Source organism: Emys orbicularis, chromosome 2 (genome assembly GCF_028017835.1).
Source record: "Emys orbicularis isolate rEmyOrb1 chromosome 2, rEmyOrb1.hap1, whole genome shotgun sequence".
In the NCBI taxonomy this organism is placed as follows: Eukaryota; Metazoa; Chordata; order Testudines; family Emydidae; genus Emys; species Emys orbicularis.
In genome coordinates this window covers 156,602,072-156,617,911 of record NC_088684.1, presented here as the reverse complement: position 1 = coordinate 156,617,911, position 15,840 = coordinate 156,602,072, and the positions used below count along the sequence as shown (strand labels likewise).

Here is a 15,840-nt window from a genome sequence, read left to right as displayed (position 1 = left end):
TGGAGGCTGAATTTGCACAGCCAGAGAGCAGGGCTATTAGAGGGGCCCAGCGCGGGGCTGCAAGGATTAGGGATGCCTTGAGGGAGCAATTTGAGGCTGAAAACCAGCAGTGATATCTGGTGCCCTGCACAGGAGTGAAGTGCAGTAGTTCCAATCTTTAGGAATCAGTGTTTGCTAAGCAGACAAGCAGACTTGCAGTGCCTGTTTATTTCCTGGGCTAAGGAGTCTTTTACTTTATGCAATAATAAAGAATGTTTTCAAAGCCAAAAACTCCATTTATTGAAAAGAAAAAAAAATTATTTATTGAAAAGCAACAAGGGGGTGGAGTGGGGAACGGTACAATCACAGATTCGCGTATGTCCTGTCTGGTGTGCTGTGCAGTGAGTGCTGCACTTCAGGATAGCTATACTGCATGGTGATGGGGGTTGAGTGCAGAGGGTAAGGGTCGTGGTTTTCAGGGCTGGGTGGTGAAGATACTGGTGTTGGAGGCAGCGGGTGGCGTGAAGAACACGGAAGTTGAGGAAAGTGGGTCGGAGGTGACAGTGGGGCACAACGGAAAGAGTTTTGGGACAAGGGCTGTAGGGGGGGGTGGCGTTTGCGGTACTGCTCCTCTTTCTGCATGGCTACGAGCACCTGGATAGCGTCTGCTTGGCGCTCCAGGATGCTTATGAGCCGATCCGTGCTTTGCTGCCGGTGCTCGGTGCTTTGCCGCCGGTGCGCTGCATTTTCCTGGCGGATCCTGCTTTCTCTCTCCCTCCAGTTCTGTGCTTTCTCATTCTCTTTAATAGATTGCCGCATCACTTCTTGCAGCATGTCTTCTTTGCTTTTTCGCGGTCTCTTCCTGAGTCTTTGCAGTCTCTGAGCAGGCGATAAGAGGGACGGCTGAGGTCTCAAGGTTGATGCAGCTGTATAGGCAAAATGCAACATTTAACAGAGGCAGCATTGTTTATACCAGACAGAGTAATGATTCCCCCCGCACTTAAGGAGTAGAAAACACACAGGGTCTACGCAATAGCATAATTTTCCTGTCCGAAACAGAGCGCACACATCCCACGGGAGCCTCAAAATGGTGAGTAAGGGGGACTGATTGTTTCAGGGCTGCACTGTCCTCTGGGTTTCTGTGCCTTGGGGAGAGCCAACAGCTGCAGGGGGCACCTACACTGAACACTGTCCCAACATTTTCCACAGGAGTTCGTCCTGGACGATATCTCGCTGCTGAGGGTGACCTGGGAAGCAAGGGAGGGACTTCTACTGCAATGCGGCTTCCGCCCTGGCCCATGTGCAGCTTGCCTGTGTGCAGCAATGGTCCCCCCGCCCCTCGCGGCACAGTGGCGCGGACACGTTAGCCTGGCTGGGACAAGGACCAGGGTGGCTCTCCCGATAAACCTGCGCAAGCGCATTGCACACGTTCTGGATGAGACATTCGAGGTGATTACCGAGGCCGATTACCACGATGTGATAAACCACATCAATGCACTATTCTGCATCTAGGCATGCATGCCTAACCCTCCTCTCCCAAAGAGCCCGCACCAAAAAAATTCCTTCCCGAAAAAAAAAACCGCTTACCAGGAACCTGCTCTTCTGTTTGTCCTCCACCAAGTACTGGCCGCTGCGACTGGCTACCTTCCTCCTGGCTCGAGAAGAGCTCCTGGCTGCATGGCTCCAGGGATTCCGGGGTGTCTCCATCCGACCCACCACCATCACTCCCGTTTTCCTCCTCCTCTTCCTCCCCCCACCCCCCCACACCGGCTCTGACGTGTCCATGGTGGTGCTCAGAGTGGAGGTGGGGTTAATCCCAAGTATCGCATCCAGCTCTTTGTAGAATCGGCAGGTCGCGGGGGGAGCACCCGAGCGGCCGTTTGCGTCGCGGGCTTTGCGGTAGGCACTCCGCAGCTCCTTCACTTTAATCCTGCATTGCAGGGCGTCCCAGTCATGGCCCCTTTCCATTATGTCCTTTGATACCTTCCCGAAGGTATCGTAATTCCTACAGCTGGAGTGCAGCTGGGACTGTACAGCTTCCTCCCCCCAAACACTGATGAGGTCCAGCAACTCGCCATTGCTCCATGCTGGGGCTCGCTTGGCGCGTGGAGGAATGTTCACCTGGAAAGATTCGCTGATAGCATTCCACGCCACGCCGGGCTGAGCAAACAGGAAGGAGATTTTTAAAATTCCCGGGGAATGTAAAGGGTGGGTTACATGGTTGGTTACCTGAGGCCAGGGCAGTAGAGTTTGAACTGATGACCAGAGTGGCTAGAACAGGCATTGTGGGATACTGCTGAATACTTCTGGAGGCCAGTCACAGCGCATTGGGTGGCCACACTGGCACTGCAGCGCTGCAGCGGCAGCGCAATACTCGCTATTCCTCTCGGGGACGTGGAGTACATGCAGCGCTGCAACCACGGAGATACAGCGCTGCAACCACGGAGATACAGCGCTGCGAATGCCTTGCCAGTGTGGACGGGGAGTGAGTTACAGCGCTGGGGGAGCCTTTACAGCGCTGTAACTCGCAAGTGTAGCCAAGGCCCCAGTCTGCCCTGGCAGTGGAGAGGGGGGCACTAGGACCCTGCGGCAGCAGTTGTTGCAGGGAAGCAGCATGGAGGAGACAAAGACAGACAGGCTCTGCTCCCGGACAGAGACTCTGGGGGCCGTGAAAGGCGAGCGGGGGGGCCGGGGCGGGGGCAGCAAATCGGAGCCAGGGGACACTCGGGGAAGGCGTGGGGGGGCTGCAGGTGGGGCCGGGGGGGACACACGGCCCCAAGTATTGCTGGAGCTGGGCCCCTGGCTCTGAATATTGCTGGTACCCAAGCACCACGTGGATCGGCTTTTAGGCGCCCCCAACCACTAGGCGCCCTAGGCGGCCGCCTAGTTTGCCTAAATGGTTGCACCGGCCCTGTCTGCCTCCCTCTGTGTCAGCTGTTAGCATCACCATTTCTCATGTGCTCCCTTTCTTAGGGAATTGAGCTGCTGACCAGAGATTTTACAAGATATGGTTAGGTCACTAGTCCCATTAGAAGAATCCCTTCTAATATATACAGCCCCAGCAGCTCAGCAGGTCCTGTTCTTTCATAGAGAGGTTATTGAAAACTGCCTCTAAATCTTTTTAAGCTTCCCTGAAGTATAGACTTGGTGATTGATGATATTGTGTCTATGGCTGAGGCTATGGCTTGCTTCTAAGTGGGAGCTTGACACATTTCATCAGGCAGCCTTCTGAGAAGAACCAAGCAGCCACTAGGAAGAATGCACCTGGGCCTGAGGTGGCATCTATGAAAGGCTCTGGGCACATCTGTGAGACATCTGAATGAAGTCGCACAGTGAATAAAAATACTAACAGCAGAGGGAACCCTGTGCTTTGAAGGTGCTGCAAAGTGGTCAGTTTAGTCTCTGGAGTTGGGGAGCACAGTGTTCTATGAGCAAACCTAGCACATTCTGAGCGTGCTGCTGAGGGCAGTGTTTTGGCTGGGGGTGTGGGGATTTCCCAGCAGCCAGTATCATCGTCCCAGTCCTTACAGCCTTCCCCCGCTAGTCACTTTGCGGCTACCTCCCTTAATGCCGCGTGCCTGAGATGTGGTGACTGTGGGTCTGGGACCAATGGGGATGATGACCTCATGGACCATCTGGGTCCTGAACTCAAGATGCCATTAGCAGTTTGCTTGATGAGAACAAGGGTTAACATGGGTGGACATGAACGGTATGTTTTCTAAGCCTAACCTGATTTTACTGTCTGCTTGGTATACTGTGTGATATGTTCTGTCTGAGTTTGACAGGACAGAAAATGATGACCCAAGTGCATGTTTCCTTAATCAGTAGTAATGTCAAGGGCTAGTGACCATGTGGTTTATTTCCTTTTTAGTTGGGTCTCTGGATTTCTCTGTCCCGTCTCTCCCTATTTCCCCCATGATGCATGCTGATCCAGTGGACAATCTAACATGTGGGTCGCTGAATGTCATTGGGTGCAGGGATGTTTAAATCCTGTGGATTTTTTTAAAATATTTGTTCCAGAAGAAGGTTGACACTTTTTTTTTTTTTTTTTTTTTTGCAATAGATGCACACAGATGGTGGCAACTGAACTGACTAACTTGCCAACTGGAAGGGAGAGGTTTTTCTGTGCCCTGTATCCACAGTGGCTGCAGGCATTGTATTTCTTTTTAGTGTTCCATATTGGCTTGAAAAAACAGTGTAACGTATCTTGTGACTATTATCTTGGATGAAGTGAAGATATCCATGTTGAAGAGCAGAAAATATCAACTGGCTTGCTTCATTATTAGTGATGCTCTTTGTTGTTTGCTTTTTTTAGTGTTTTTAAGACATCCTGTATGATCTTGATAGGTTAAGCTTTGGTTCATTGAAAATTAACCTTATCATGTTGTAGATGAGAGACTTGGTTTGAATTTGGCATTACATTGTTTCTGTATTTTATGTTCTGACTTTATTAAGCAGTTTTTTAAAAGTCTCTCCCTATATATTACTTAATCTAGGCATTTATAGATGGTTGAATCTCCACCTGGATAGCTATTCCTGTTTTGAACTGACACTCGGTCTCATCTATTGCTAAATCGACACTTGACTTGTATTTGATCTTTGATACCTTTGAAAGCTTTATAAGAGAGAGGGATAGATGGTAAGGAGTTTTATTGAGTTCTAGATTGCTGCAGTTTCAGCCCAGATTGACAGCTGTTTGATGTTCCTTGTGTAAAATAAGTTTGGCGTTGTTACAATTCTAGAAGACCACCATCCCTATCACCAAAAACTACCATCACAGTTAGCAGTCTTGGTCTCAGCAGAGGCCAATGATTTAATGGTAAAGAAGACTGAATTACCTTGTCCCTTTAGGAGGTCCCTCCAGGTTACAGCACAATGGTGGAGGTGCTCTGCCTATGTACGTGTTCGGTGGTAGAAGACTTTTTACTCTAGGACTGGAACTAAAATTAACAAGTGGTACAGAGGTAGCTGACTTTTCTCCTGGGCAAAATGTGAAATCCTCAGGCCTACCTCAGAAAAATGATCAGGCATCTCATTTGTTTTCTTTTCGGTAGTGCAGAGAGTGCACATATGCCTATTGTGGACTGCGATCTTAAGACAGCAATTTTTCTCATGGATTAATTCTCTTCCTAACCTCAATTCTAAACCCTCCCTGTAGACTACATGAAAAGTAACATGATAGCAGGTTAAAAACAAACCAACCAACCTTACTTCAATTACATGAATGGGGCATTTGCTTGGTTATGTTCTCTGTTTCTATCCATTTTTATTCCCACTCCCTCATTGTAGGAATTTCACATTTAATACCAACCAATCTTCTATTTATTATTTCTTCAGGTCTATGTTTGCTTCTCCTCCTGGTTTTGTGTTACATGGAAATTCGTTGAAGTCCTCTGGGGGAAGCTTGTATTTTGTTATATTTAACACAGGGGTGAAGAGGGCTTGAACTGAAAGCTCCTGAAGAGAGGGAGGTGGTAGTGTCCGGGATCACTGGATAGCATGTTATATTTTTGAGAATACTTCTTGTGATCAGTTTTTCAGCTTTTCATTTTGTTTAGATTATAAACAGTAGTCAGCATGCTCTCTTTATCTGTCCAGTTCTTACCCTCTTCCTTCAGAGCATGAGAATCCTGGCCAGGTATGGTCTTCTGTGGGAATAAGATGTGAAGAAGCAGTAGGGAAAAAGAGACATTTACTCTACCCACTCCTCTAACACAGGCTGTAACTCATCTCTCAGCATGCAGCTGCCAATCAGCCTGAAGGAAGCCAGAGCCTCCCAAAAAACATGGCTATCACATTTGCAGAAATATGCAATCCAGCTGCAAAATAACATACACACACACTGGGTCATTGTGGTTGCACTAGCCATGGTTTGGGGACCATAGATATGACAGGCAGGACCCAACCAGGGAAAACACAGTCTGTGGCTACTCCCTGATTTGGACTTTGAAGCCAAAATGAGATTTTTTGGGGAGGTTTAAGTTTACGTATGGGGCAGAGAAGACTAATTTCATCTCTTCAGAGAAGGAATTATGTAAGCTCTACCATATATATAAATTACACATTTATAATTGGTAGAACATCTTCCATACAAATTTGATCACAAAGCACTTTATAGAATTTTCATAAATAATGCCACTTTAGAATAATAAATAATAGCTGGGGAAAGAATTTGCATAGTATTGCAAGGGAAAACAGATACTTGTAGCTAAGGTTTGAAATGATTGCAAGTTGCTGAAGGACAGAGACACAGGAAGGCTTTTTTGATGGCAGGAGTAGCAGAAGTAACTTCACTTGCACTGAGAGAGGTAAAAAATGGAGGGTCAGAGAAATCTGGTGAACTACTGATGGGCACAGTCTGCAAGAAACCATGTTAAGTAAAATCCTGAAGATGTACAGCCTGCTAGGTTAGATGCTAATACCAAGCAGGCAGGGTGGAGAACTAAGGGTTAGACAGATTACTTAGAGTTCCTAGAAATGCATTATCAAATTCCTCCTACAAGAACATAAGAATGGTCTGACCCAATATGGCCAAAGGTCCATCTAGCTCAGTATCCTGTCTTCCAAGAGTGGTCAATGCCAGGTGCCCCAGAGGGAATGAACAGAACAGGTAATCCTCACGTTATCCATCCCCTGTTTCCCCAAAAAATAGATTATTGCAATTGTTAAAACTATTTCACGGTGAGAAATTCTACATGAGAAATGTTCACTCTTTCACATTCCATTGCCCATCCATAATTTCCACCAAGGAAGTGCAGAATATTAAATAGCAAATTGTCAGTGTGTGTAGAAAGCACTATATATCTTTAGCACAAAAAGTGGAAGGCAAATCTTTCTGGAAACAGAACAGCAAATTGAAAAATAAGATGGAAAAAAAGTTTGTATAAATCACAAGAACATATAATGTATCTTGTATTACACACTTTGTATCAGTTGGTGGGTATTTCCCATCTATTTTCTCTCAAGGGCATTCCCCAGAAGTCATAAGCAGAATTAGTCACTTCTGGAGCTTCAAACTGTGCTCCACAAGACTTTAGAGCAACTTTTAAGTAGTGTACCGGAGCCAGTTTAATGAGGAAGAAAAAAAAATCTGACAAACCGTGAGACGGATTAAATAGGATAAAATTAAATAATCAGAACTACTAGTTTCTTTGCTGGGTGTCATTTTAAATGAAAGCTTAGGCCTGTGTGTCCACTAAGCAGAAACTGACAAGTACAGGATGCTGACTCATTGAAGCTACTGTGGTTTTATGTTGCTTATGAGAGTGCATCAGAACTACAAAATTAGCCACAGTATTCTATTGAATTTTGCATAGTGTAGCGTTGCATGTATAAATTTCTTAAACTTTAAAATGGTGCTAAAGCCATTTGATGAGTGTGTGAGCCAATCCCTCTCCCTTAACTTTTACTAAAATCAAATGAGACATTGCAACTAACACCCAATTCGTTCTGTCTATTCTGCATAGATATTCAGGCTTCCATGGAAATGTTCACAAGAGAAATGGCTTGTCTGTGTGTCATTGGCCAAAGTTGAGCTCTCCCCACATAAATGTCTAGTGCTGGCTGCTGCCTTTCACCCATCAGATGTCTGCATGTCAGTGGCACTGTATGTATATAATATTTAAAAAATCTGAGCCTTTTTCAGGTGTAAAGATTCTATTTTGCATAAATATCAAATATGATATCGAAATATTATTTCAACTGTATTGCACTCATCACCATGGTTATCTGGGTGCCTTACAAAGCTTGAGTTGAGACAGTCAAGATCTCTGAGATGAAGCAGCGTGCTTCCCTACAGGTGTACCAGTTAGCTAGAAAACCAAGATCTCAGCAGTTGCTAGCACTTGGGCAAAAATATGTTACCACAGTATTTATTTCAGTTCTCATATCACTGATTTCTTCTTTCTCTCTTCCTCTTCCTAATTGTGTGTGGATTTTCTTTTTTTAATGTATGCTGTGGTATGTACTTTTATTAGTGAAGGCAAAGTCAAACAAGTGTGCCTTGCACTTGGAATGGAAGATGGTGAAGCTTAAAATAGTTCTTAGATTCTGCCAGAATTCATTCCAGTCTTGGATCAGCCTCCAAGAAAGCTGTCTCCTGCATAAATGAATTATTCTTCCAGTACACAATTCCATTGCACCAGAGGAGCAAGGTTATAATGGTGGTCCTCCTGGTGTTTTAGATGATTTTTTAGGTATTGTAGACCCAAATCCTTAAGCATTTTGAAGGTAAGTGCTGAAATCTTCAACTAGATAGGATATTCTTTGGCTAGCCAATGTAGTGATTTGAAGATATCTTTGAAGATTGCACACAGTATTAGTTGTAGTTTCCTGTGGGCTACTGTTTTATGCCAAAGTAGGCTACATTGCTGTAGTCCAGTTGGGAGGTAACAAAGGCATATATTATTACCAAGGCCAAATCATCCGCCAGTAGGGGGGGCAGACTCTCATTCAGCTGTAAATGGTGGAATCCTAGAAAAAACGTAGGGCTGGAAGGGACCTCCAGAGGTCATCAAGCCCAATCCTCTGGGCTGAGGCAGAACCAAATAAACCTAGCTCATCCCTGACAGATGTTTGTCTAACCTGTTCTTAAAAACCTCCAATGATGAGGATTCCACAACCTCTCTTGGAAGTCTGTTATGGAGCTTCATTACCCTTATCATTAGAAAGTTTTCCTAATATGTAACCTAAATCTCCCTTGTTGCAGATAAAGCCCGTTGTTTCTTGTCCTACCTTCAGTGGACACAGAGAATAATTGATCCTCATAGTTTTTACAGCATCCCTTCATATATATGGAGACTGTTATCAAGTCCCCCTGTCAGTCTTCTTTTCTCAAGCATAAACATACACATTTTTTTTTAAATCTTTCCTCCTTGGTCAGGTTTTTCTAAAGTTTTTATCATTTTTGTTGCTTTCCTCTGGACTCTCTCCAGTTTGACCCTGTTTTCTAAAGTGTAGTGCCCAGAACTGGACCCAGTACTCCAGCTAAGGCCTCACCAGTGCTGAATGGAGCAGGACAGTTACCTCCCACGTCTTACATGTGGCATTCTTTTTAATACAGAATATTAGACTTTTTTTGCATCTTGGATCACATTGTTGACTCATATTCAATTTGTTATCCACTGTAAATCTGAGATCCTTTTTAGCAGTGCTACCACCTAGCCAGTTATTCCCCATTTTGTAGTTGTGCATTTGATTTTTCCCTGACATTGGCCACTCTCAGAAATCCCAGAGATCCTCCGCACCCAAAAGAGCAGTGTTCCCCAGTTTTACCTTAAACCACCGCTCATATAAACTACACAGCACTTGTAATTAAACGAAAGAAGGTTTATTTAAGAACGAATAGAGATTCCACTAGGAACAACAGAGAGTGATGGAAACAAATGATTATAATACAAAACAAAATCATAAAACACGAACTAGGGCCTACTCTTTAAAAGTTTCCTTTTCTATCTAATAAAGTAGATTTCAGACTGTTGCAGAGCTGGTTGGCTTCCCAGGAACCAGGATCCAAACTTTCATGAAAGTTGCTCAACAAAATGAATGGATACAGAGTGTCTCTCTCTCTCTCTCTCCACCACAATACTGTGCTTAATTATCTATGAGATGACAACTCCAAATGTGGAATTACATTTCCATACATTTAGTTTTAAACGATTTTATTCTTTCCTTTATTTGTTCTGAATGGTTTGTTTAGGAGTGTTTTTTGCATTTACTTTAAGGATAAATGAAATAGTAGATTTGGTTTATTATTCAGTTATTGCAGACATGGTGAATTTGTACAAGAATAGTGCTATCTTAAGTATCTGTTCTAATAGTGATCTGTGACCAGTAATAAACACCGAATTGTCACGTGGCGATTGTTCAGATTTTTGGTGTGCCAGTTAATGAGATAACTAGCAAGTGAAAAAGATTACAGCACACGTTGTGTATAGGGTTGCCAACTCTGACTGAAGCTATTCTAGGAGATTTCCCCCCCCAACATGACATAATGTCATTTTCTTGAAATATCCTATTAAAATCTCCTGGATTGCTTTCAGTAGTCACCGGGAGATCGATGCCGATTCCGGGAGACTCCAGGCCAATTGTGGAGGGTTGGCAACCCTAATTGTGTATGTGGCATGTTCACGACAGTAGTGCATGGCAGTCTAATCAATGCAACCACTAACACAGCATTAGATTGACTTACATTTTCAGAATTTGTGAAGGAAGAACCTCAGTTGATTAAACATAATCAGTGCCTTGTGTAGGCCTGTGTGTCATGTGGGGATAATTCCATAAAGAATGAGCAAAAAATTTGCAGATACAATCTTTCATGGTAACCAGGTCTCAATATAGTATATTCTATCAGTGACAATATAGCAGTATATTACTAGTAAAAAAAAAAATTAAAAAAAAAAGTGTTTTATTCTCCTTTACAAGTAAGAAGAATTACCTAGCTTGCATCCTCCTGCAGATTTTAAAGCCCTACTTAATGAGATACTCAATACTACATTTGGACAGCTGTCAACAACTCAGCCTGTACTCCTACATGTGTGTTACTGTTAAAATGCTGGTGATAGAATGGCAATAAAGACTACATCTTAAGAAAATAATTAAAATCTTAGAAGATGTTGACTTGGATAATTCTAATGGCACTGAAATATAAATGTTATTTATAGAAACATGGGAAACACTTGGACAGGTCGGCATGGCTGCCAGAGAACGAGTCACCCAGAAGTAGCGAATGGTGAACAGAAAACCGTGTTAAAACAGAGGACTAGGTCAAACAGTTGTTCAAACCAAGAAGTTCCACAGGAGTGCGATCTACAATCATTCGAAGAAGAAGCAAACAGAGATTTAATCCAGGAAAAGCAAGATGGTAACATTTCTGAAGACTCTGACAAATTAAGGTAACGTTTTAGGTTTTATTTTATATGTTCCTGATGGAATTGCCTTCTATTTGAGTGTCTCAGTATATTCAAAGCATTTTTAAAAATGAATATTAAAAAATAACCCAGCACCCTGTATTTGTCTAAACAGATAAGCACATTACTGTTTTACAGAGGATAGTGCCATACCAGATCATTTCGACTTCAGATTTCCTTATACAGGTGTCTTCCTTTTTAAAAATTGTGTGCTACATATGTGCCAAATGCTACCATGTGCTAGATGTATATCCATTCTCTAGTTATTGAAGTTCTTTTCTCTTTTTCTATATGAGAACATTTTCAAACTATTGTATGAGTATTTACTCCTCTTTTTAGTCGCACCTATATTATCTAGAAATATTGTATCCCTTTGAAGGAAAAAGATACTGCATGAAGGCAAAAGTCTTTATTCTTTTCTACTACCAATTTTCAGCTTTGTGGGTGCTTGTGAATTTGATGCTTGTGAAAGGAATAGGGTTTAAAATAGATCTGTACACAGAACTCATATAGCAGGAACAATGGCTGTGCAAATGTAGATTTACCAGTGTTGCCCCCACTATGCACCATAGGTGCTGGAACTAGGGATGTTAGGGGTGCTGCTGCAGCCCTGGCTTGAAGTGGTTTCCATTATATACAGGGTTTACAGTTTGGTTCAATGACTTTCAGCACCTCCACTATACAAATTGCTCCAGCACCCCTGCTACGCACTTCAATCCTAGTGAACTAAGTGGTCCAGCTCTAGCACTGAAAATAATGCACTGTCTGACCCTTTGATCCTTGGCCTCTCAGCTTAAATTGCCAACGAGGACCCTAATTGTGATTAGTTTTTATGATGCAAGCACCAGTTCATTAGGAACTAGACTAAGTCCATTAACTCACTTTATATAGGACACAGAGTAACCATCAGGTTTCGGTCACTAGCAAAGGTTTCATATCCCATGGCAAATCCTATCAAAATGTTTGGTTTTTCTCTCAAAACTTACATTTCTCACTTTTTACTATTCACACTGATTTCCTCATAATTTTTCTTCTGTATTTAACAGTGTAGGCCCTGACTATATTCAAAAAAAAATTGAGCATAACCCTGACTTGTATTTGTAGTCTCAAAAAGTATTTATTTTATCAGTCTTTTTTTTCTATATGTGACCTTCGTCCATGTGTCTTTTGTTTATAATGTTATGAGTGTGGTGATTAGTGTTTTCGGTTTTATATTATACAGTTATTGTGCAGTGTTCTCATTGTTTTAGCAGAAGAAACTCTTGCAGTACTATACTTATGAATGGCTATCTCATCTCAAAACATTTGAAACGATTTGCTCTAAAGTGAAAATGTTACTTAGTTTTTTGTTTTTTCCTTCTCCGATTATTTTCTCCCTATATTTTAGTGTTTATTTCCCCTAGATTTCTTCAGCATGTTTTTTCCCAGATTAATTCCACATTGCTATAGAAAAGAGTATCTGACTGTAGATAGGCATTAACTCCTTTCAGGGGTTCTCAGGACAAAATTTTTGGTGGCCTCAGAGTGCGGCCATCATCTCTTGCTGGTGGTCGCTCTCACACTTTTTCCTAAAATACTTAATTAGCTTTAGGAAAACCAAATAAATATGCACATATACACGTCCAAATCATTGTAACTTATTTATTGCTAGCTAGTAAGTCTATTGGGAAAAGTGATATTAACAAACATACAAGTATCACTTCACAGCAGACTTACTCAGCCCTGGCAAGCCTGGGGACAAATTAAGCCCTGGATGGAGGGTCATGGAAGGCAGTGGGGGCCAGAGGAGATCGGGGCAGGGGGCAGGTAATGGGGGGCTGGAGCCTGAAGCCCTGCGGCCAGAGCCTGCTGCCCCACCATGCCTGGGGTGAAGCCGAAAGCCTGAGCCCCACTGCCCCTGAGATGGTAGGGAACTCACAGGCTGCCTGCTCCTACAGCGTTGTGCCCCGGGTGACTCCAGAGGGGGGCAGGGCCCAACCCCTGCTGGTGGCTCCAGCAACCAACACCAAGGCGGTGTATCCAGGAGCACAGGGGAGGAGGAGGGGGCGCTACTTTGCCCTCTTCCCCCACCCTCTCATCACTGCTCAGGAGGATGTGGCCATAAGAAAAGCCCCTGGTGGCCGCATTTGAGAAACACTGTTTTAGACCAGTGGTCTCCAAACTTTTTTGATCGCGCACCCCTATCAGTAAAAAATTTTTGAGCATGCACCCCCTGCTGCACCGCAGGGCCGGCTCTACCATTTTTGCTGCCCCTAGCAAAAACAAAAAAAAAGGCGCTCGGACTCCTGCCCGAACTGCCGAAGCGGCGCTGCTCCGGTGGCGCTCCTCCTGCCGCGCACCCCGAAGGATCCTCTTGAGCAACCCCTGCGGTGCGTGCACACCACTTTGGAGACCACTGTTTTAGACTATTAGATGTCACCGGTGATGTCATTGAAAAAGTGATTTCTTTAAAATTTAAATTTCCAGTAAAGGCTGATTTTTTTTTTTTTTTAATATATATGTAACCTCCATGTGAAGATAGTTTGGACATTAGTATAGCAATTTCTTATGGGAAATAATAGCATGGGTTTTCTATAATCTTTTCAGAGTATTATTTATTTCAGTTTCTTCTTTCAATCATAGATGTCAAAGGAATTACTATCACTAATTTTTTTTCAACCTATATAGGCGTTTCATAATGTCCTCTTATTATATCTAGTTGCTTCCTCTGCTTTTATCTGAGATTTAATTTCTCTTTCCTCTTCAGGCACACCCCATTCAAATACCTGCTAACTATTCATGTCGCCATATGATAAATGATATGTACATTTAGCTATTGCACTCTTTTTTTTCGTCTCCCATAAATTCTTGTTAATTTGGACTGCTTCTGTAGTCCCTTTCTATTTCTGTGTATCTTCCTCAGAAATTGCCTAAAACTGAACACGTGCACTGTGGAGAGGGGCAGTTCCTTTGTTGTGCCATTTGCCTTTGTGTATTGCAGCCCAGGCTTGCATTTGTATAGCACTACAAGTGCTTGTCTGCCTCCCTACCCACTGCTGCACCCCAGATCTGGCTTGGATTGTTTCTCCCCAGACATATCAGGCTCTGTGTTACCCAAACAGGCTCTCATTCTAGTCCTTTCTCATTTTCCTTTATTCAGAGCACTCTCGTTTTCTCCTTCCCCTGCGCTCTGTACTCCTGGAATTCTGCGCCATTGTGCAATGCAGAATTTTGCAGAAATTAACGTGCACACAGAATTTCATTTCCCCCACAGAAATGGGCTGCAGTGCTGCTAGCCGCCACTAGAGGCTGCTGGACCCGGCAGAGCCCAGCTTGCACATAGAAGACAAGGCCAGTGGGATAGGGGAGGGAGCTAGAGGGTTCCTGGCAGCTGCAGTTCCCAGCATGCCCTAAGGGAAGGAGATGGCAGCACGCAGGAAACTCCATGCAAGCCTGGGACCAAGCATCAGGCTGTTTCTCCCTCTGGATCTCTGGGGGGAGGGGGTGCAGGTATCTGGGCAAGAGGGGGCGTGGCTGGGCTTGGGGGGAAAGGGGTTTGGGTATCTGGGCCAGGGGGCCCCCATGACTGGTCTTTGGGGGGGAGGAGGTTTGGGTGTGTTGGCTGGGGGGATCCCTGGCTGGGCTCTGGGGGTGGAAGGCTTGTGGGTGTCTGCCCCGCCTGCCGGGCTCGGGGGGGGGGGCATCTGGTCCCCTGGCTGGGCTCTGGAGGGGGGGCAGAGAAAAAGGAACTGGGTTGTCATAGGGGTTTCTTTAACACTCTATTCCTGGGGAATTTTGGGGTGTGTCTGTATTGTTACAGACATATTCGCTGACAGATATTTTGAAATAAATTACCAAAATAATTGAAACTGGTGTGATTATGTAGTGTTATTTTGACAAATAAAATTTGCAGAATTTTAAAATATTGTGCACAGAATTTTTAATTTTTTGGCGCAGAATTCCCCCAGGAGTAACTCTGTTTGCATGTGTGACAGGTGTGTGAGTGACTCAACATGGTTTCCCCTTCTGCACACCCTGAGCCCATGGGAAGCTGCATATGGCACCCCACTGCCTCCATCCCTGCCCAAGCTTCTATCTGCCACCTACCTGCTCCCTCCTGACTTCTATATTGCCCGCAAGTCCTATCTCTTTCTTCACTACCCACCTGTGAAATTGGTATGGCCCATCTCCTCCGGGGCTGCCTAGGAGCATCTTAGTAGGGCTGGTGATATCACTGGAGTGGGCAGGGAAGGGGGAGGAGGAGGAGGAAATGGCCATTGTCAATGTGCGTGTGCTGAAGGCAGGGCATGGGAGTGAGCTAAGGCGATATTAATTTAACAATAGGCGTTCTGCCCATTTGCGATAGGAGAAGTCGAGGAAGGGAAAAGAAACATTTTCCATGCATGCATCTACAGCTGAGCATGATAGAGAAAGAGGATTGCTGTACACTTGTGGTTCAGGAGTGCGATAATGTGCGTCTTGTGTAATCACTTTCTTTGATGTTGGGGTTGCTTCTGAAGTTGCACGCCCGATGCAGGGACACTGTAGATCAGTGGTTCTCAAAGCTGGTCCGCCGCTTGTTCAGGGAAAGCCCCTGGTGGGCCGGGCCAGTTTGTTTACCTGCCACGTCCGCAGGTTCTGTCGATCGTGGCTCCCACTGGCCGCAATTTGCTGCTCCAGGCCAACGGGGGCTGCGGAAAGCAGCGCGGGCCGAGGGGTGTGCTGGCCGCCCTTCCTGCAGCTCCCATTGTCCTGGAGCAGCGAACAACGGCCAGTGGGTGCTGTGATCGGCCGAACCTGCGGACGCGGCAGTTAAACAAAGCAGCCCGGCCCGCCAGGGGCTTTCCCTGAACAAGCGGCGGACCAGCTTTGAGAACCACTGCTGTAGATCACAGGCAAGGGGTGATGCTGGTGTAGTGTTTACAAACTGCTCCCAGCACAATTTGCTCCAGGTAGCAGTTACTGATCTCTAGGG

General features: G+C 44.6%; 1 protein-coding gene across 3 annotated transcripts in view; it reads left to right on the top strand.

The window, feature by feature from the left end:
* OTULIN (OTU deubiquitinase with linear linkage specificity) overlaps nucleotides 1-15,840 on the top strand; it is a 56,556-nt gene that overhangs the window by 3,695 nt on the left and 37,021 nt on the right. For all 3 annotated transcript variants that reach the window (XM_065398637.1, XM_065398632.1, XM_065398633.1), the window contains exon 2: nucleotides 10,641-10,871. In XM_065398637.1, the coding sequence (XP_065254709.1) occupies nucleotides 10,641-10,871 (231 nt within the window). The remainder of the gene's footprint in view (nucleotides 1-10,640; nucleotides 10,872-15,840) is intronic.